We start from the raw sequence: 20,506 nt of genomic DNA, 5'->3' as shown, positions 1-20,506 counted from the left end.
GACAAAGAGGTAGTGTTCCAACAGTTTAAAGTTTGCACAGTGAAAAGGATAATCTCCTTATGCATTCCTTCTCTTCAAAATGCAAACAAAGAAGCCCTGAAGGATGCTTGTCCTTTATTCCGAAGTATTACTAAGGGAAAAGCCTCAGCAGTCAGAGTGAAGCAGTTTCACAAATAGTATTTTTTGTTATGCCACTAACAAATTCTAGAAAGGCATCACTCTTGTAGAAAGTAGTGAAATTTTAAACTACTTACCATCAGAAGACATTAACTCATCAATAATATCTCCACTAATAGATCCTGCTGGAAAAAAATGTTACAAAATTTTGTTACATTTTGATTTACATTTAGGTACAGGTAGTCATATAATCAGCTTCGATGATAATGCAAAATTAAAGTATTTGAGCTTTGTGGAAACATCATTTTCAAAATACTCCGTGACTACTATTTTAAATTCCTCAATTTAAGATGTGGACCAAAAAACTAACTCTTCCAAAGCAGGTATGGTTTTACAGTGTGTGGTACTGTAATTCTCGCGGTCATTCAACCATTAAGACAACATTTTTCCATTCTAATGTTCACTCTATCTCCAGCTCTCATGTAACAACTGTTGTTTTACCTATACAGTATTTTCCAGATCTGTTCATGATTTGTCTCTGATCCCACTGGGATCTCCTATTTTAGCCTTCACATTCTCTCAGTTTCATAACCACAGACACAGAATCTTCAATTGTTTCACTCCTCTTTGTTTCCCTAAAGCATCTTCTTTCCCAGTGAAACTACTTCTGTGCCTACTACCACTGTACAGCTCTAATTCTATTTCCCTGGTCACAGAATTAAGTGGTTATCAGCTAAGTCGTTGCTATATACATTTTCCCCAACAGACCCCAAATTACTATTTTGCAACACAAAATCATACAGCAATTAGATCCTACATTTTTTTAATGTTCTCTAGAAGCCAATGTTCCCAGGTGTGGTGACACTAAAATATATCAATCTTGCCTGCTTTACTGTCCCTAGTAAATATAATTAATTATACAGTTTGTAAAGACTAAAACTACTGTGTATCCTTGTGACTTACAGTATAGAAGTAACAGCGGAAATGAAGTCGAAAAGATTATATGATTAGTAAGCTAAAAAGTAATCCATGTCCAATTAAATATTTTTAGTTTTACTTTTAGATACTGTGAACTCTCAGAGAAGCCACAATGAGACATACAGAGATTTAGATTCTGTACAATTCTGGTTTTTTTTGCTTTTTTTTTTTTTTTTTTTTTTTTTTTTTTTTGTGGTACCGGGCATCGAACTCATGACCTCGCACTTGCTAGGCAGGTGCTTGTGCCACTAAGCTAAATCCCTGGCCCTACAATTCTGTTTTAGACCTTTGCACTATGATATCTGCATTAGCACAGGTTATTCATGGAGCAATCATTGAAAGACTCCCTATAACGCTACTTATTTGGAACTCATAAGGAGTCACTGAACACAGCTCTAAGACCAAGGAAGAATGGGTGCCACAAAAAGTTCTATAGACTTTAGAGCTGTGGATCCTATCTCCTGATACTCAACTTTTAGTGTTTTAGCTATCTTTCATTTCATAGACAAAGCAATTTAGAAAAACAAGATTTCCTAAATAACTGAAGCTGAGACCACTTATAAAATTAAGCTTCCCAAGTAAAAAGTATATAAAGAATATGGAGAAACAGGAATAAATCATGTTCTGTATTACCTAGATTATTTTCTTAAAGGTTGTTTACCATATTCAGTATTTTTTCCTAGTCTTACTAAGAGATTTTAAAAAAGAGTAAACCAAATAGAAGTTGACATAAATAAATAGTAAAAACAAAAAGAACATATCTAGCCTAACTAATCCCAAAAACAGAATCCTACAGAAAACCCATAAATCCCTTTGTCATGCCTTAATAGTCATAGTTCTGTATATAACTTTAGCTACATTAAATTGTGCCTGACAGTTCTGAATTGGATGCATATTTACCTGTAAAATGGGTACCAAGATCAAATTTCATAATACCTATTCCAACGATGGGCACACAGGAGACAGTAAATACTTATTTTGCCATTTGTATTAGATAATAAACGTCATGACTGACATTCAGAAAAGTTTTTCAGATTGTTTAATATGATACTCATTTTCCCATTTATTTATATATATATATTTTTTGTTTGTTTGTTTGTTTTGTTTTGTTTTGTTTTTTAAGGCTCCAAACCCACCAGATCCTATTTCTGTGGTTGGTATCTGCTGAAGATTCTGGCTTCTCTCAGACACATGTTGCTCAGGCGGGTTCTGAGGCAGCATGCTGGGTTTCTGTGGAGTCACTGGAGTTGAGGACTGAGAGGAAGGCTGTGTGAGGTCATCAGGTGGGGGGACAGGAAAAACCACAGGCTTAGATGAACTGGACTCTTTATTTATAAGCAGCACGTGGATAGGTCCTGAATGACTCTTTAAATTGATCTGGTATTTCTTTTGTCCATTCTGACCCTTTAAAATTTATTGGGTATAAACAAATGAATAAATATTAACATTAGTAACCTCCTTGAAACATTACAAATGAGACAGGTAAAGTTGTTAGCAACTAAACTCATACAACAAAATAAAGTCATTAAGTTTAAAGACAAAAGAAGAATGGGATGCTGAAATCTCTAAACTACTTGCCCCTACAAAGTTTTTCTTAAATACTGATCATCAAAAGTTGTCAGTTACAGAGTTCTGGCAATCATGTACTTTTACTGAATATAATCATAATCTTTCAATGTTCCTGCATACCTATTCAGTGCAGGCTTATTCTCCATACTCATGAACTCCATGCCCTGGAGTTAGTCATCATGAATATGGTCATGTCAACATCCTGTGTTACTTTCCAACTGTTTCGCAGGTCAAACCCTTTTTTTCCACAGATTACCAACTTCCTATGTAGATATAAAATCCCTTTTTCAAAAATTAATTTGTATCCTCAGTTTTCAGAACCAGTAATATAAATGTATACACACAAACTTTTAGAACAGGTAGGTGTGTGTGTGGAGGGGTTTAGATATTTTCTATTTCCTTTGTTGGTATAGCTTGTATCAGTGTGTTTTAAAAGATCTTAATCTGAGAACCAAAACAATAATTTTACATATAACATAAAACCAATGAACATCTTTGACTCAGTAAGCCAAGAAATGTTACCTTGATACCTAATTTAAAGCCACTGATAGTTGAGGTTTACATTCATTTTTCCCTTGATCATGATTTTTACATTACTTACTGATGTGATCATTTTCACTGTTTTGTTAAGATTACTGGCCATGCCATTAATGTTAATGATTTAGTCACATATAATTTTACCAAAGTAGTGAGGACACTCAAATTCAGCTACCAGTGTTTTCAGATATACAACTTGAAAGCAGTAACGCAAAACTGTTCACAAAAAAATCCGCTTATGTTCACCTCAAGAAAATACATCTGCCCCTCTTGAGAGTATATGTCAATTTTTTCTATTTACAATATACTCTACATACCATTTCTGGAATAGGTACCTCCAGCTGTGTACCAGAAGGTGCCTGAATGGCCAAAAGGGTATCACCTAGTCCAAAAAAAAAAAGGATAAACAGTAAAAAACTGATCACACGATGCAATGGCAAGGGTGTAGTGAGTGGAATGAGAAGCTTCGACTTTAATCTCAGGCTTCACGACCTTGGCTTTCTATAAAACAAAGGACAGGCTGGGGATTTCACTCAGTGGCATAAAGACCTGAGCAGGGTTGTGAGTTCGATCCCCAGAACCAAAAAAATGTAATAATAATAAAAATAAACAGGGGACAGGTACATACTACATAAGTTGGTTCTAAAAGCTGAGATCATAAATGCTTGTTAGAATATAATACTCAATGCCCGGCTCTGTTCTTATTAACAAATGAGCCAATTTTGTTTTTACCGTATTAGCCTCAAAGAATAGTTTACTTGAAATATTTAAGCTACTTAAATGATTGAGGCTGTACAGATGAGGTATGATAGACTAACATCTTGACCTGAATTGATTTTTTATGCCAAATTCTACTGCAAATCTTTGCTGAATTGTAGATTAATAAACTTTTACCCAAACTTTGTTAGCACAGGAACTATGCTGGCAAAACAGACCAGTAAATCCAAATCCATTTCCGACATAGCCTCACATGGGAAGTCAGATTCCACTTGATAAAATTCTTGGCAAGTTAGAAGGTTGATAATATGTATGACCATCTTTTTAATAAGCATGTATGATTAAATATTAATATGCTGAATTTCATTTTACTTGTGTTGCATAAGCATGTATCTACCATTAGTTTATATGGTAATACATGATACTGTCATTTCAAGGGGAATCTAACGCAGCAGGAAAGGAATAGGATTAAGAGTAATTTTCCTGGTTATAAAAAAGATTCACTTAATTGTGCTGCCTTTTTTTTTTTTTTTGTCTTTTTCCTTTTTATCAGTACTGGGGATCGAACTCACGACTGCCTGCTTGCAAGGCAGGCGCTTATGCCACTGAGCTAAATCCCAGCCCCTGTGCTTTTTTGAGTTCCATTTGTGACCAGCACCCCTATTTTATAGTTTGTAAACAGTGCTGATGAGAAACCCCTCTAGTTCAAGTTTAGTCATTCACTTAATATCATTCAGATGTGGTTTCCTCTCTGCCCTGGCCCATCCCCTTCCATACTGGGTTTATGCCTAGCAATGGGGTCAGTGAAATAATAGCTATAAAGAGCAGTTATTGCCATGAAAGCAGAAACAAAAGCAGTCTGCCAACACAAAACACTAGGGTGAGCCAAAGTGTGCACAACTCCTCAAAATAATGATTTCAACTGAGTGTGTGGAGAATTCTTTTTTTTTTTTTTTTTTTTTTTTGAGATGGGGTCTCGCTATGTAGTTCAGGCTGGCCTTGAGCTCATTTTGTAGCCCATGCTGGTCTCGAACTCGCAAGGATCCTCCCACCTCAGCCTCCCAAGTGCTAGGATTACAGGCGTGAGCCACCATTCCCGGCTAAGAATTTTTCATTGCTCTATGGCTGAGTGATCAGAGGAAATGATCAGAAGGAAAAGCATAAAAGGACTTACCATTAAAGCAATTGCAGACATCTTCATGAGTTACATAGGAAAATGTACTGTCATAAGAGTTAAGAAACAGCATTTATATCAAGGTCTACACATTTAAAATAGTACATCTGAAGGTCAAAACGATCACATGAAGAGGCCACCACACAGGGTCAGGCGTACAGAACAAAAAAACAAAACCTAGTTTTAAGTCTGGAAAAGGCAAAGACAAATAAGTAAAGCTCCATAAAAGAAATTCCCATCCTCTATTTTGGAACGCTGTTCTGATTTCTATGACATCTGAGGACTGCTGGAAAAGACATGGAAAACAGGACATATCTAGAGACTCCCAAGGAAAGGGACTATGCAGGGAAAAAATCCAACCAAAAAGAGAAATACATAGGCCTATTTCTCTAAAGAACATAGATGCAAAAATCCTCAAAAAGATGCTTGCAAACAGGATGCAACAAAACATCAAAAAGATCACATATGATGGCTAAGTAGGCTATATCCCAGGTCTGTAATCCCACAATGCAGGAAGCTTTGGTAGAAGGATCATAAGTTCAAGTTTGGAGACTGACAGTCTGTTTCAGAATAAAAAGGGGTGGGGATGTTCAATACCCAGGACACTCACCACATACATGCACAAAAAAACATGCTTTACTTAGCAATAAACAAACCCAATTGTACCCACACTTCAGGTAATATATTACATCTTTTCAGCAGACAAAGATTAACCTTTTTTCCCCTCAGTGCAATACAAAGCAGTGTTAACAGAAATACTGTATAACTTTAAAAGGTAGTATATTTAAAATGCTAGTATAAATTACTAAAAAAACATTATAAACTGTTATAATCACTTACAGAATTTTTAAAATACCACAATAAAATTTACTGGCCTTCAGACTGGGAGAATGTATTATATACATATATGTTCTATAGCTGCATATATATGTAATGTATTTTAAAGGATATCTATTATTAATGGAGTCATCCATCACATTTTTGATGCTTTGCTGTAGCCACAATTTCTGCTGATCAAGTTCTCTCTCTTTCAATTCTAGATCTTCAATTTCAGCTTTAAGGAATCTTAATCTATCTATAACTTCTTTAGTATTACAGCCAGCACCTACACCTCTTAAAAACACAGCAGAATTAATATCCCTGATATCAAACTTAGGTTAACATCACTTAACTTCCATAACCTTAGAAGTAACATGTAGGAATGTAATCAAAATACAGATATTTGTTTCTAAAAATCAAACATTAAAATTCATATACCATAACCCTGAACATATTTGCTTAGAAAATTTATTGACAAAACCATCAAATTATAAAACTTCTTAGTATACTCTACAAAATTTTTGTTTTTATTTTATCTAGAAGGCTAGGCTGGTGACAGAGTTGCTAAAAAGATGTCAACACCAAATAGTCACACCTAGCAGTCTCATGAAAACAGACTGAGATGCTAGTAAAGTACATTACAGTCTTTCAGCATTTTGATGAAATTTTGGCTAATATGAAAAAGCACAAAACACTGAAGAACAGAAACTAGTTATACTATCATGCAAAAGTTTATAAATTACACAGCAATGAAAGTAAGGAAACATCTCAGCACAAGAATGACATACAGGCATAAAAAAGGTGTGTCCTGTGTAAAATGAGAGGCCTGGTATAATCATAGGCTGAAATACAGGATTTGGGAGACACAAACATTAGAAAGGTCAAATTCCGCAGAGCAAATGAAAGTTTTAGCATAAGAAACTGTCTTGCCCATAACTTACTTCCATTGGATACTATTTTTTGACTTTTTTTCAATCAAGTCAATTCCTTCTAAGACATTGGTGATATCATAAATTCTTCTTTTTTGCCTCACAGCCAAAGTATCTGCAGCCTGTTATGGAAAAACAAGAAAACAAAACGATAAAAAAAAGAAGGTAATTCATATTTAAAAACCAGCTAGGGCTGATTAAGGTCAAATCATGAGAAGTCAATCCCAAAAATGACTCAATCACCTTTTGGGAACAATAGCTGGGTATGTTCAAAGTATCTTGAAGACATGGCAAATACCAAAGAAATTATTCTTTTTAAAAGGTAGCAGATGTCAGAATGGGGGGAAAATAAGGTCATGACACAAAGCTCACAAAAATAAAAGAACATAATGATGCACATATTGTAGTATCTTTTAGTAACTATCTGTATTTCTTTTTTTAACTTTTCCCTTCTTTCCTTTCACTCCCCCCTCTTTATTCCCCTCCCCATTTAAACATTTTCTTCCTATTTCACAATACTTACTGTACATTTTGGTCCTTATTTACACCCTCAGTTTATTACAGAGAATGTGATATTTACACATGTATGTCCAACTTATTTTCACAATGTATGGTCTTAAGGTGCATTCTTTTATGCAGAAATGTCTCAAGTTTATCCTTTATGGCAGAGTAGTACTCCATTAAAGAAATACCAAATCTTCTTTATCCACTCACCAGTTAATGGGCATTTATGCTGTTTCCAGGATTTGATTATTATGAACTGTGTCATTATAAATACGGGAGTACATGTGTTGCTGTGGTATGATTTTAATTCTTTTGGGGAGATACTAAGAAGGGGAATGGCTGGCCCAAATGGAACATCTAATCCTAGTTTTTTGAGGAATTTCTACACTCACAGTAGTTGCACCACTCTACACTCCCACCATCAGTGGAAAAGGGTACCTTTTTACCCACAGTCCATCCTGCATTTGTTATTTTTTTTTTTTCTTTTTCCTTTTTATCGGTACCAGGGATCGAACTCACGACTGCCTGCTTGCAAGGCAGGTGCTTATGCCGCTAAGCTAAATCCTCAGGCCCCCTGCATTTGTTATTGTTTTTTTTTCTTGAAAATAGCCATTCTTTCTGGAATGAGATGGAGTCTCAGCACTGTTACTATCTGCATTTCTTAAAATACAATGAAAACAGGAAATGAATCATGCCACCCCAACAGTAAGCATAAAAAAATCACAAAATCAAAGTCTATAGCACAGTTGTGATATTAACAATTACTATGCAGAAGCTTGTTTTCATTGATATAACACATGCTGCCATCTTATGAATGAACTCAAGAACACTCAATAGCTCCCACCCACATTTATGACACTTATTCCCCAGTACAAGAAAGAATTCCAAAAAGAGGTTATCAACAGCTCTTTTTTTCAAACAGCCTATCTTGAATGTAGAGCCACACTGTTAAAATTCATAGCAGTAATGAAAAAGCAAATTTATGTCTCTGCTGAAAAATTTCAGCACAGTATGTTTCTAAATTGAACAGGGTTTAGCTATACATAATTGGGAGTATGCTCTCCCAGGGCATACTACTGTGTTGATTCTGTGGGGAAAAATTAAGTGGCTCCTGCTGGGGATAGCTCAGCGGCAAAAGCGCCTGCCTGGCAAGTGCAAAGTCATGAGTTTGATTCCCAGTACAAAAAAAAAAAACCAAAAAAAACCCCCACTCCTATGACTCCTATGTAGCACACTATACTGTGTGAATGTGGACCTGCTTCCACTGGGAGCAAGTGCCCCTGATGACTAGTGCATCTGGGACCTTCAGTGAAATGTAGGTGCTTTCAATCTGTTTCTAATACTATCCATACACTCAAATAATGCCTCAAACAATGGACCAGAAGAATAGCATGTGGCAAAGAGAATAAAGAATCGGAAAGTGGGGCTCTTTGGAGTCCACAGAACTGACCTGACACTGTCTTTTACAGATGGCTAGTCTGTCAGGACTAATCATGGCTCATTGGTATCTCCTGTGCTTGTAATTGGCAATCCCTTCCTGTTGATCTGCACAGAATTTCTGCCTTTGAGTTTGAAGTATTTTTGCTTGAAGAATAGCAGTCTACTGAAGTGTTAACTATAAATTAAGAACCCTCCTCTTCCTTTCCTCTGAAGAGGCTCTTGAGGGTGACCCAGACCACTCTGGGCCTTAGCTGTCTTCGTATCTGTGTACTCACACACAGAAGAGGTCACAACACTCTGTCTGGTGTTAGAAGACATTTGTATGAACCTGACATAAGAGCTCTCCTAAATCATTAGGCAAATGGCCATCAGACTGAACTTTCTCCTGAACAATTTTAAAAAGTATCTTGTTTTTATCTACTACTGCTTAACAGTCACAATATTTAACTTTTGGCTAGGTAGTACTTCTTAAATACCTTTCTTTTTAAGTATGTGCAGTTCATATCACTTCAGAGGACCTAGAGGTTTTGATTTCAGAAGCTGCATTACTCTTCAGAAGTTCGACTCTCAAGCCAGGCATGGTGGTGCACACCTGTAATTGCAGCATGTGAGGAACCGAGGCAGGAGAATCAAGAGACCAAGACCAGTTTGGCAGTACACGGTGAAATACATCACACGTCACACCAGGTTCAGTCTCAGTGCTGCCACTTTCTAACTTCAGTTGTTTTCTTAAACTCACGAAGACTTACTTCCTTTTTTGTAAAACAGGACAATACACACTGCATAGCGGAATTGTGGGAATTAAAACTGGAAAAATCTTAGGACAGTGTCTGCTGCATAATTAACAGCTTCGTCATCAAACACGGGCTGCATACACACAGACCTACCTTGTATTATGTTTTTGTTGTTGTGCCATTTTAAAAAGCTTTATTAAACAAATCGAGGCTTTCATGCTTAACAGTATGATACCATGAATCCCCACAACTACCACCATCATCCTCACCATCCCCATTATCCATTTATTTAATGCCCACAAAGTTCTAGGCTCCATTCTGGGTCTTAAAAATACAGCAGAAACACAATAATTATGTTTGCTAGGAATGCAGGTAAGACGAAGGTGTATTATTAAATAAGATCTTCAAAGAAGAGATCAGTGATATTTGAGCTGAATGGAACAAATGACCTCTGCAAATACAGGATGGAAGCACATTTTGCATTCCTGGCAAAGGAAGCAATAAGCACAAACACTGTGACATGAAATGTGTTTGGTTCCTTAGAGAAAGGCAGGCAGCCCAGTGTGGTAAGCATCAGAGGAAAACAAGTGGTAGGTGGAGAGAATGAGAGAAAAGATAATCAAGTCAGAGTTAGCACAGGTGGCTCACTGGGGCCTTCCAGGCCACCGTAAAGATTTCAGCTCCTACCCTTTGTGAAATATAAAACTACTGGCATAGGTGATTTGCTTTACATTTTAAAAAGTTTTCTCTGCCCGGTATATTGTGGTATATTGTATATATATTGTGGTATATTGTATATATATGGGGTGTGAAAATACAAGACAGAAAGTCAATGACAAGGTAGTGGTTAAAATCCACTCAACAGATGGCAGTACTTGCATGAAGGAGTATCTGTGAAGGCAGTGAGACAGAGTCTCAGTAGATTTTGAAGGTATAGCAAGCAGCTTCTGAGAGAGGGACTGGAAATCAGGAATTTGACCTTAAAAAAATGAAAAATCAAGTCAATCACTGGAGGTGAAACTGTGTGGCTTAGGGGACAGGTCTGTCCTAGGAATACTAATTTGGTAGCCATCAGTGAACAGACTAAATTTTAGGTCACAGATGGAACCCACCAGATTTATCTAGAAGAGAAGCAAGAAAAAAGACCCAGATACTCCAGGCCAGATTCTGGGGCAGTCCAGAATTTAAGGTTTGGGAAAGGATGACTAAACTACCACTGAAGGGAGAGGGGAAACAAGAAGAGTGGACTCTTAGAATATAAGGAAAGAGGCCATGTGGAAGAATGATCATGTCACATACTGTTACAGGACAAGTCACTGAGAACTTAGGCGGTCTGTCTTTGGAAAGACAATTATGATCTCGACCAGAAGTGTCTTAGCAAAGTGAGAACTTTAGTAGAGAAATTTTAAGAAGGAGTTGAAGGAAAAGTAGAGCGGCTACTTCTTGAAGAATGCTGCTGCAAAGATGAATGGAAACATAGGGCACATTCGTAGAGCACTGTGGAATCCTCAAGAAATATTTTTCTTTTAATGATAAGAGCTCTTTCAACATGGGCATATATGCTGATATCAAGACCTGATGGATAGGGAAGGGTAATTAATACAGAAGATAGAAGGACAATTGCTAAACAGGTCCTATCAAGTAGGTGGGGTGGGAGGGCTTAGATAATCACACTGCATATTAATAACTGAGTCCAGGGGAGTACTAAATGCAGATACAGGAACATTATCATACAAAATCGAGAGAGGTAAGACATTTCCTTCTGATGGCTTTTTATTTCTTTATTAGCTTTGAAGAGAAGAGGAAATAGGAAAATGAATAGTTGTGAAGTGAGAAGAAAGTGCAATACTAATAAACAGTAGACAGTGGAAAAAGAATGTTGGGCAACATCATGGCTCTTTGGAAAGTAGTGATCATGATTTTAACTTTGTCCTTTCAGCATCACTGTGCATTCTCTGTAGTTCAGGACAAGTGCCTGGGCAAAGATAAAGGGAAGGAGGAGAGTGAGTCATCTTCATCCCATGCTTGTCTCAAGCTGAGTCATGCGTGAGCATCAAATTTACTTAGGAAAGTTACACTTATTATAAAAGAATGCGACCCATGTAGTCATAAAGGCAGCATATAGTTGTAGCACACCAACTCGGTTTATAGAAAAAGTAGATGTAACCTTCTGAAAAACACAAATCTCCCCTTCAAATCCCCAAATATATGCTGTCTCACTAACGGTGAACAAAGTATTATCTACAGTAGAACAAAGTTAAAGCCTGTGGTGCTCCTAAGAGGTGGGCAAGACAAACCAAGACAGTGGAGGTAGTTTCTAAGATGTGCTTAAAAAAGGCTTGAAGCATCATGAGGCCAAAGCCTTTCACCTGGGCCTGAAACAATGAGTTCACTAAGGGCCAGTACTATCTCTGGACAGAAAGAAAGATTACATATTAGCTTTATTAGAGTTAGGATTACTTGTGACTTACTTGCCAGGGATGTTCACCTCAAGGAGCACGGCGATGAATTAAAAAATGCTAACACGAAAACAGTAATTGTAGAAACCACTGTGTTCTTCATGTTCTGTCTGCAAAGTAAGTATTTATTCTCTTTCAGGAACACAACAGTCAGTACATGTTGCTCAGTATTTTAGCTTCTGTACTTTGGAAATTAGCTTTACAGAAAAGAAGACCAGAATCCAAAATAAAAAATGTGTAACACTACATGAAGCTAATTCCTGAAATCCACCTGAAAATATGATGAAAGGGTCCCCAAGTGATATATCAAGGACACTCATAAAATATTTTAATGAGAATGTTTCTAAACAATGCATTGAGCGAATTCACATTCAAATGTGCTGCATGATATCTTTTGTTGATCTGGTCCATAATAAGGTTTGTAATGACTATTGCATAATTTCAAACACTATTAAACATAGTTAATGTGTAGAATATTTGATTTCAATCCAGTTAAGAATCTTGTCTAAGCCAGTAACAGGTTAATTGTGTAACAGGATTTTATATAATGTTATCTATTACCCATATCAGCTTTGTAAAGTAGATATTCTACTTGTGTGATAGAAAACAGAAAGTAAATAAATACATAAGACAGGGTTTAATGTTAATTATATGTTCATAAAATAAGTTTGTGGCAATATATTTTGAAACAGGCTTATATAATTTTAAAAGGCTACACAAATTTGGTGCACAACCAAAAGTTCCCAAGTTACACAACTGGACCAAATACACAATTCAGGCATAAGTCACACAAAGGTTTCACACAAGAGTGCATAAAAGGATCTGAAAAGGATCTTTATATCAACTGATTTATCCAAAAGTTACAGAAGGAAAAAACTGTATACATATCTAAGGCTATCGATTGTCACTGAGATAGTATGACATTTAAAAAGTGATAGTTTCATAAAAAGTGAACTATAAAGAGTTATAACAGGTGGGGAAAAGACAAGACTACCTAAGATGCAAAAAAGGAACAACTTCCTGGAACCTGCAGGATGACAGGTATGTTTTTAAAGGGTCAGCAAGGGCCATTAAATCAAAAAGGAAATTAAATACCAAAGAATTAATAACTTACTTTGAGTAAACAAAGGACTCCCTCCAAAAGCAAACAGGTATTTAAGTGTTGCAGTTCCTACTACTGCCCTATGCTGCATGAATCCATCCTAAAAAACAATAAAAATCTCCAGTAGTTTGCGATCTCAAATTAACTGCCGCCACATTCAGTATTTTTGAAATGCCTAAGCTTTATATGTATTTCTAGTTTTTATTTTTAACAAACTTCACACTTTTAAAAAGAAACTGTATTTTTACTGTTTTATGTTACCAGAGTACTCAAAAGAAAAAAAATATTTGATAATATATATAGATTTAACTAGAAGAATCATGCTGAACCTCTGGTATCTGTACACTGCAAAAACTATTAACTATCTATATCCTTAATTATATACTCAAAAATCTTTCCTAAGAATTAAATTTTTAAAACAGCAGTAAAATTAAACAGCATCTGGTATTCTATCACTAGGATTTGCATTTGTACCTGTCCTGTCTTCCTGCCATCAGTAGAGTACAAAGGCTAGCAATGTGAAATTTGGGATAGTCCTTGCTAACTAGCTATACATACGGCCCTCGAAGAGTTGCTTTGCCTTTCTGTACCTGAGGTTTTTTTTTTTTTTGTTTTTTTGTTTTTTTTTTTTTTTTACATGTAGGATAACTACAGCCTTCCTGTTGTTGGGACACATCACCCAACACCCACAGCTTAAAGGAAAGAGTTTAACTTATCTAATGGTTTCACAGGTCTCAGTGAGTAGTCGGCTCCAAAGGAGGAACATCACAGCAGAGCAGGGCAGCAGGCAAAGCTGCCTAGTTCATGGGACCTGGGAAGGAGGGAAGGGGTCTATCACCAGAGAAGGGGTGAAGGATCCGAAGAGTTCCCAGAGTCACGTCTCAGTCACTCACCCACACCCTTCCAAGTCAATCAAGTTGACACAATCAAGCTGAATCACCAAAATAATTATTAAGGTATTGTTGCTGTAAAGATTAAATGAGTAAATATTTGAAAACACTTAAAATGCCTAGCACATGGTAAGCATTACATTTGTATAATTGCTGTCACTATTTTTGACCTAATTTCTCATCTACAGCAATAAGGAAAAGTTGTTCTATGAAAGTACATCACACAATGTAACAGAGCAGCATCACTTGCATACCTTCACTACTAGATAACAAAACTCAGAAGCAAGTCAAGTACAAGATGGAGAAAAAATGTTTCTGAGGAGCAAAAATTGATATAACAAGTGTATTTTTCTATTCAAAGAGTTCACCTCATTTGGAACCTGTTTACTTCTAATTTTACATAGCTCCTAACTACAGAGGATATTTAATTCTAAAGTCAATTTAGATATTTAAATTCTAAAGAAGAAAGGTAAGTATCCCTGGGATATTAGGGAGGCACCTGGGCAGTGAGTAAGGGACAAATAAACAAACCCTCACCCAGAAACACTCATAGTGCTTCCAAACCCCTCTCCAGTGTGAAATGTGTACAACTGCCAGTTTCCTGGACTCTTCCTCACAATTCTAACCTGGAAGCTAATAAAACTATAAGGCACACAACATCTTGTTTGAGAGATGAAAAAAACCAACTGGAAAACAGCTTATAATACTGATCTATCTTTACTGATCAGTTCTGATCATTAGGACAGATCCTCAGTGGGAAGCCATTAAAATAAAAGCTTGATGTTAGCTATATAATGGTGTAAGAAACTGGAGAAACATTGAAAAGTGTTCTTAACGGTTCTCCATGGGCCATGACATACTAGGTAATTTTTATTGTAGGTTATTTTAAATTTTGCCCAAATTTTCTCTTGTTTATAGCTACTGAATAGTTGTATTTTAAGTTTTAAAAATACCTTCCTTTCGTTAGCCCATTCACTCACTGTAACAAAACTATAATGGGAACATTCTACTCCATTTTGTTTCTTACAAGATAGAGGCTACATGTGGTTAAGTTGCATCAGTTCTGGTATCAGACCATAGAAGTTCTTACTTTGTTTACTATGGATATTAAGTCACTTAACCACTTTAGCCTAAATCTTGTAATCAGTAAAATGAAGACAGAATATTTCCATAACAGTTTTTTTATAAGTAAATGAGTTAACTCAAAGACAGCACTGGTATAGTGTCAGTTACTATTAACAATCAGTGATCATTTTTTTTTTGTGTGTGCTATAAAGCTTTAGTCTCCTGAGAACTTCTTTCCATTGAGCCCAGTATCTTGTGCTTAATATCTGTTAAGATGTTAACTGGACCTAATAATAATTAGATAATTAGACCTAATAATTAGAAACATGTATCCAGATTTCTCTCTCTCTCTCTCTCTCTCTCTCTCACACACACACACACACACACACACACACACACACACACACACACAACTTTGTTTTAAAGCAGTTTTAGATTCATAGCAAAATTATGCAAAAAGTGCAGAAAGTTCCCATAGACCCCTGTCCCAAGCACACAGGCTCCCTGCTATCCTCCACCAGAGGAAACAGAAGAGAGGAAGACATGTTCAAACTTCCCCCTTAAAATTTAAAATACAATATATAAAGAGTAGAAAACTTTATAAAAGATTATGTCATTGCTCATAGAGCACCACTAACTTATTCCCTGTTTCCCTTAAACCCCATCAACATGGATATTCAATGTCTCCACAGTTCTGCCTTTCACAGAATGTCATATAGCTAGAATCATATTAGTATGCAGCCTTTCCAGATTGACTTAATAATAACTTCACTTAATAATATGCATTTCAGTTTCTTTTGTATCTTTTATGGGCTGTTACCCCACGCACCTTTTAATGCTGAACAATTTTCAGTGTCTTGGGATACCACAGGTTATTCATTGGGCTGCATAGTTTTATGAAATATGAATAAAAACACTATAAAAATTCTTGTACACCTTAAATTTAGATTCCTCTGGGTAAATATCAAGGAGCATGCTTAATGGATCATATTGTAAAGCTGTGTTTAGTTTTGTAAGGAACTGACAATTCCTATTCTGAAATGGCTGATGGTTTTGCAGTCCACCAGCAATGAATGAGACTGCCTGTTGCGCCACAACCTTGTCAGCATTTGGTGTTTTCAGTGTTTTGTGAATTTGCCATTGTAACAGGTGTCTAGTGATATTTCCTTGTTATTGTTGTTTGAGATAGGGTCTTGCTATGTAGCCCAGGCTGGCCTTAAACTCACTGTGTACACCAATTTGGTCCCGAGTTTGTGATCTTTCCACTTCAGCTGAGAGCTAGGATTATAGGCCTGTGCCATTATGGTCAACAAGTTTTTTTTACATATACATATATTATTTAATTCTGGTAAATTTTATCATCTTAACTACATTAAGTGTATCATTCAGTAGTATTAAGTACATTCACATGGTTGTACAACCAGTCCTCAATATATTCCATCCTATTAAACTCTACACAGTCACTGTATTACCTTGCTAGAACTGCCATAACAAAATGTCACAAGGATGGCTAACGTAAGAAAAGCATTTCCCCATAACTCTGGAAGCCAAAAGTTCAATATTAAAGTGTTCACCAGTTTGGTTTCTTCTAGACCTTTCTTGTGTTCTCATATAGTCTTTTCTCTGTAGAAGCAACCCTGCTGTCTCTTTATGTGCAAATTTCCCCCCTTCAAAGATTCAGTCAGATTCATCCTGATGTTTTTCATTTAACATATTCATCTTTTCAAGGTCCAATTGCAAATATTACATTCTAAAGAAGCAGGGGTTGGAACCTCCATAAATTTTGGTGGACACATTCAATCTATTATATCCATTAAATAACCTTCATTCCCTCTTCCCCCAGTCATTCTGCTTTCTTGTCTCTACGAATCTATTGTCTTTTTGTGTCCGGTTTATTTCAAATAACATGTCTTCAGGGTTCATTTATGTTGTGGTCTGTGTCCGAATTTCCTTCCTAAGGCTGAACAATCTCCCACTTAGTGTATACGCCATATGCTGTTTTCCATTTACCCACTCACTGATGGACACTGGGGTTCTTCCCACCCTTTCTGCATAAGGCTGCTATCAACATGGATGAGCAAATCGCTGCTTTGCTTTGACATGTATACACCAAAGGAGTGGAACTGTCCTGAGAATTTTTTAAACAAGCACTCAAGTCTGGCAATCCTACTCACATATTTCTCCTTGGGCCGATTCTACCTTAAAATCTTTGCTTAGTACTATAAACTAAGGCTTAGATAAACTAGTTTGTCTCACCCACGCTGTGTATTAATTAGGTTATTTTAAAAGTAAGTATGAGTCAGGGACTTGGGATGTAAGAAGCAATAAACACTTTATCATATTAATTCAGGTAGCATTCAAGTAATTTGTAACTTAATTTTTCAAAAAGACAGAAACTAATACAAAACTAATACAATGATTGTGCAGTTTTGCAGGATAATATATTCTTTAATATGTATTACTTAATATATATTAAAATGTCTAGCACATAGCTTTCAATAAATGTTAGCTACAACAACATAAATTGGCAAACTACACAGCTTGGAACAACTCTGACATTAACCACCCTACCACTACTACTGTAAATCACACTAAGTAGTGGAAATGCAGGTGGGGAGACAATGAATAAAATTTACTCAAATCACTTTCTCTTCAAATAGTTAATCTATCTCAGAATATTGGAAAGCTTAAACTGTTTTGCTGGTTATGCTATTAAGAAGCTGGGGATATAGCGCAGTGACACGGCGCCTGTCTGGCAAGTGTGATGTCCTGAGTCTGTACCAGTATGGGGGGTGGGGTGGGGAATAATAGCATCTGTGTTCATGAATATTTTATGGAAAGATTATTTTATATCTTTCATTTTCTCAAAAAACATGTTTAGTCTGTTTTTTTTAAAAGCCAAGTGTATAGCTTTGGAAAACATCAACTCTCTATGCTTAAATATATAGTAATTTATATATGTAAGTATATAAATTACTAAAGTAATTTTACTTATATATAAATTTATCTACTTATATAAGTATAAAATTACTAAAGTAATATATAAGAAAAAATCTCTTTATAATTTCACATTACAAGAAATATATAATTATCAGTTTATCTATTTTCAACATGTACTATCAAATGATCTTCTACTGTGGTACACAATACCAAGCTCCCTGTTCACTGCCTCTATGACTTATGTAGAGCAATTTTAGGTCATAGATGAAACAGAAGGAAGCTGAGAATTTTAAAATCAAACAAAAGTAAAGTATCACGTTATGAGGTAAATTGAAAGAGAAGCCCCCAAAACTCTGTCCTCAGAATTTAGTTTTACCTGGAAAACCCCAAATTTTAATTTCTTATTAAAAAAAATCACAGGGTACAGCTGAATTTTTAGACATTGAATAGCAGTTTGTAACGTGGTTTTTCTCTTATGACCTCAGGACTTTCAGAAAAATTCTCTAAAAAGAACCTATTTTAATTCATTACAACTCGAATATGATAGCGGCCATAAAATACTTTTAGGGAAGGAGGAAAGAGAATACGGAGGGGAAAAAAAACAAAAACCAAAACAAACAAATAACCTGAGGAATTTTCAGAGGTGGGGAAAATATTACAAGAATACTTCTTCAGAAAGAAACTAGCAGAAATTATTTCTCAAAATGCCAAATAGGTGTGGCATGCTTCACTGGCATAAAATACAACAAATTCAGGTAATCCAACTCAACAGTCACTTACTCAACACCTAAGATGCACAGCCAGCGAAAGGAGCGAAAGTTCAAAGACGTGCAACCTTCTAGGCTTCCATAGAGAAACTGCCCCAGCAAGTCTTTGGTCCCCACCTCTAAGGACTGCGAGAGGACAGCACAGGCTCAGCTAGGCACAGCCCCTGAGATGAGAACAGTGCCATCCACAAGCGCTGTAGGTGGTCTGGGCACTCTCCCTGTGCTCAGATCACATCTGTAAGAGCTAAGTTTGGGGTCAAACAGGGAATCTGCAGTGATTCAGCAATCCTCAGTTTTGGGTGTTCTATTTTGTTTCAATTTTAAAGTTTTTAAAAGTGGTGCACTGGTTGAATTATAATTTTAAATGGTCGGCCCCCCCCCTTTTTTTTTCTACGCCTTTGGAATCCTTCCAAATACTGCCTGAAACGCTTAAGTCATTCTCTATGGTCAAACAGTTCTTGATGGTCGTTGTGTGAAAAATATGAAAAAGAAAACACACTCCTTAAGGGGGAGAAAGTTTACTGAAAGCTTCCACCTCCCTGAATTAAAAGTTATGAAACACCTTTGCGGTGAGATCGAAAATTTTCACTTTTAGAAATCTGTAACAGATACCCATTTAAGTGATAAATCAAATATCCTTCTCTAGTCATCAGGATGACAAAAGAATGCGTACAATGAAAAGAGGTCGTTTTCTTTTAAATTACTATTATTAGCGGGCTTGGTAATGCACACCTGTAAGCCAATCATCTAAGAGGCTGAAACAAGAGGGTAGCTAGTTAGAGCCTACTCCGGGCAATTTAACAGACTTAGTGAGACTTTGTCTCAAAAAAAAAAAAAAAAAAAAAAAATAGGGCTGGGGAAGACGCTCTGTGCCAAGGCCCTGGGTTCAATCCTCAGGACTCGTAAAAATAAATAAATAAACTATTATTTCAAAGGGGAAGGGTGTGGAAAAGAATTTGTTTTTTCATCCGGAAGAAGAAGGACCCTGAGTTCTTTCTTAAACAGATAACAAGGTCCCAACTGGACTCCTTATTAAACCGTCAATTCCCAATGGCAAGTCCTTGGCCTCCAGGGTGTCCCCGGACCAAGCGCGGGGCGACAAGTGAGCCTCTGCCACAGGTGGAGCGCTGGATGTGAGGCAGCGGCAACCCCTGGGTTCCCTGGTGTCCCCGGGCCGGGCCGAGCCGGGTCGGGCCACGCGGGCGCGCTCGCGGCCCGGCTCTTTGTCGAGAGCTCCGCGCGGTGCAGCGCCCCGGCCCCGTCTCTCCGCCATCGCGGCGTCCAGCAATTCGAGCAGGCCACACGGCCCCCGCCCTCGGGTCGCCCGGTCCTCAAGGGGCGCGTCCACCGCCCGCCGCCGGCCCTACGCGCCAGGGGCCGGGCTCGCCCCATCCCCGCCTCCCGAGCTCACCGCTTTGAGATCCAGGACGCCGTCCTTGGCCTCCTGCAGCAGCGATACGAACTTGGTGGTGAGCAGCCCCAGGCTCTTCTCGTGCCTGCTGCTGCCACCCCCGACGCCCCCGAGCTGAGGCGGCGGGGTCGGCGTGTGTCCCTGCGGGGACTGCGCCTGGGGCCGCTGGCCCTGCCCCTGCGGCGCCGGCTGTGCCGAACCCGCGGGCTCCGCCGCCGCCATCGCGTCCCGGCGCCCGGTGGTCGGGCCCGCGCCCTCCGCTCGCCGCCGCGCCCGCTCGCCCGTGGCCACCTGCCGGGTCGCAGCGCCCGCCCCGCGGGGAGCCGCACGGAGGTGGCGGGTCCCGCACACAAC

The 20,506-nt window shown here is 37.7% G+C and overlaps 1 protein-coding gene across 5 annotated transcripts in view; it reads right to left on the bottom strand.

Moving 5' to 3' along the window:
- The window catches only part of E2f5 (E2F transcription factor 5), a 21,866-nt gene extending 1,360 nt beyond the window's left edge, over window positions 1-20,506 (bottom strand). Inside the window, exons 1-7 of one of the 5 annotated variants that reach the window (XM_063257522.1) lie at window positions 20,153-20,506; window positions 6,853-6,962; window positions 6,044-6,205; window positions 5,093-5,136; window positions 3,519-3,583; window positions 2,232-2,361; window positions 255-299 (exon numbers count right to left, since the gene is read on the bottom strand). In XM_063257522.1, coding sequence (XP_063113592.1) covers window positions 255-299; window positions 2,232-2,361; window positions 3,519-3,583; window positions 5,093-5,136; window positions 6,044-6,205; window positions 6,853-6,962; window positions 20,153-20,374 — 778 coding nt within the window. In that variant the 5' untranslated portion in view covers window positions 20,375-20,506. Of the gene's footprint in view, window positions 1-254; window positions 303-2,231; window positions 2,500-3,518; window positions 3,584-5,092; window positions 5,140-6,043; window positions 6,206-6,852; window positions 6,963-20,152 lie in introns of all 5 variants that reach the window. The other 4 variants (XM_063257521.1, XM_063257520.1, XM_063257519.1 and 1 more) reach the window with 4 other exon arrangements.

The sequence above is a fragment of the Cavia porcellus genome, unplaced genomic scaffold (assembly GCF_034190915.1).
Source record: "Cavia porcellus strain 051 isolate PalLab524CR breed Dunkin Hartley unplaced genomic scaffold, mCavPor4.1 scaffold_10, whole genome shotgun sequence".
NCBI classification, from domain to species: domain Eukaryota; kingdom Metazoa; phylum Chordata; class Mammalia; order Rodentia; family Caviidae; genus Cavia; species Cavia porcellus.
Note: the sequence above shows the minus strand (reverse complement) of the source record. Positions and strands in the feature narration are given on the sequence as shown.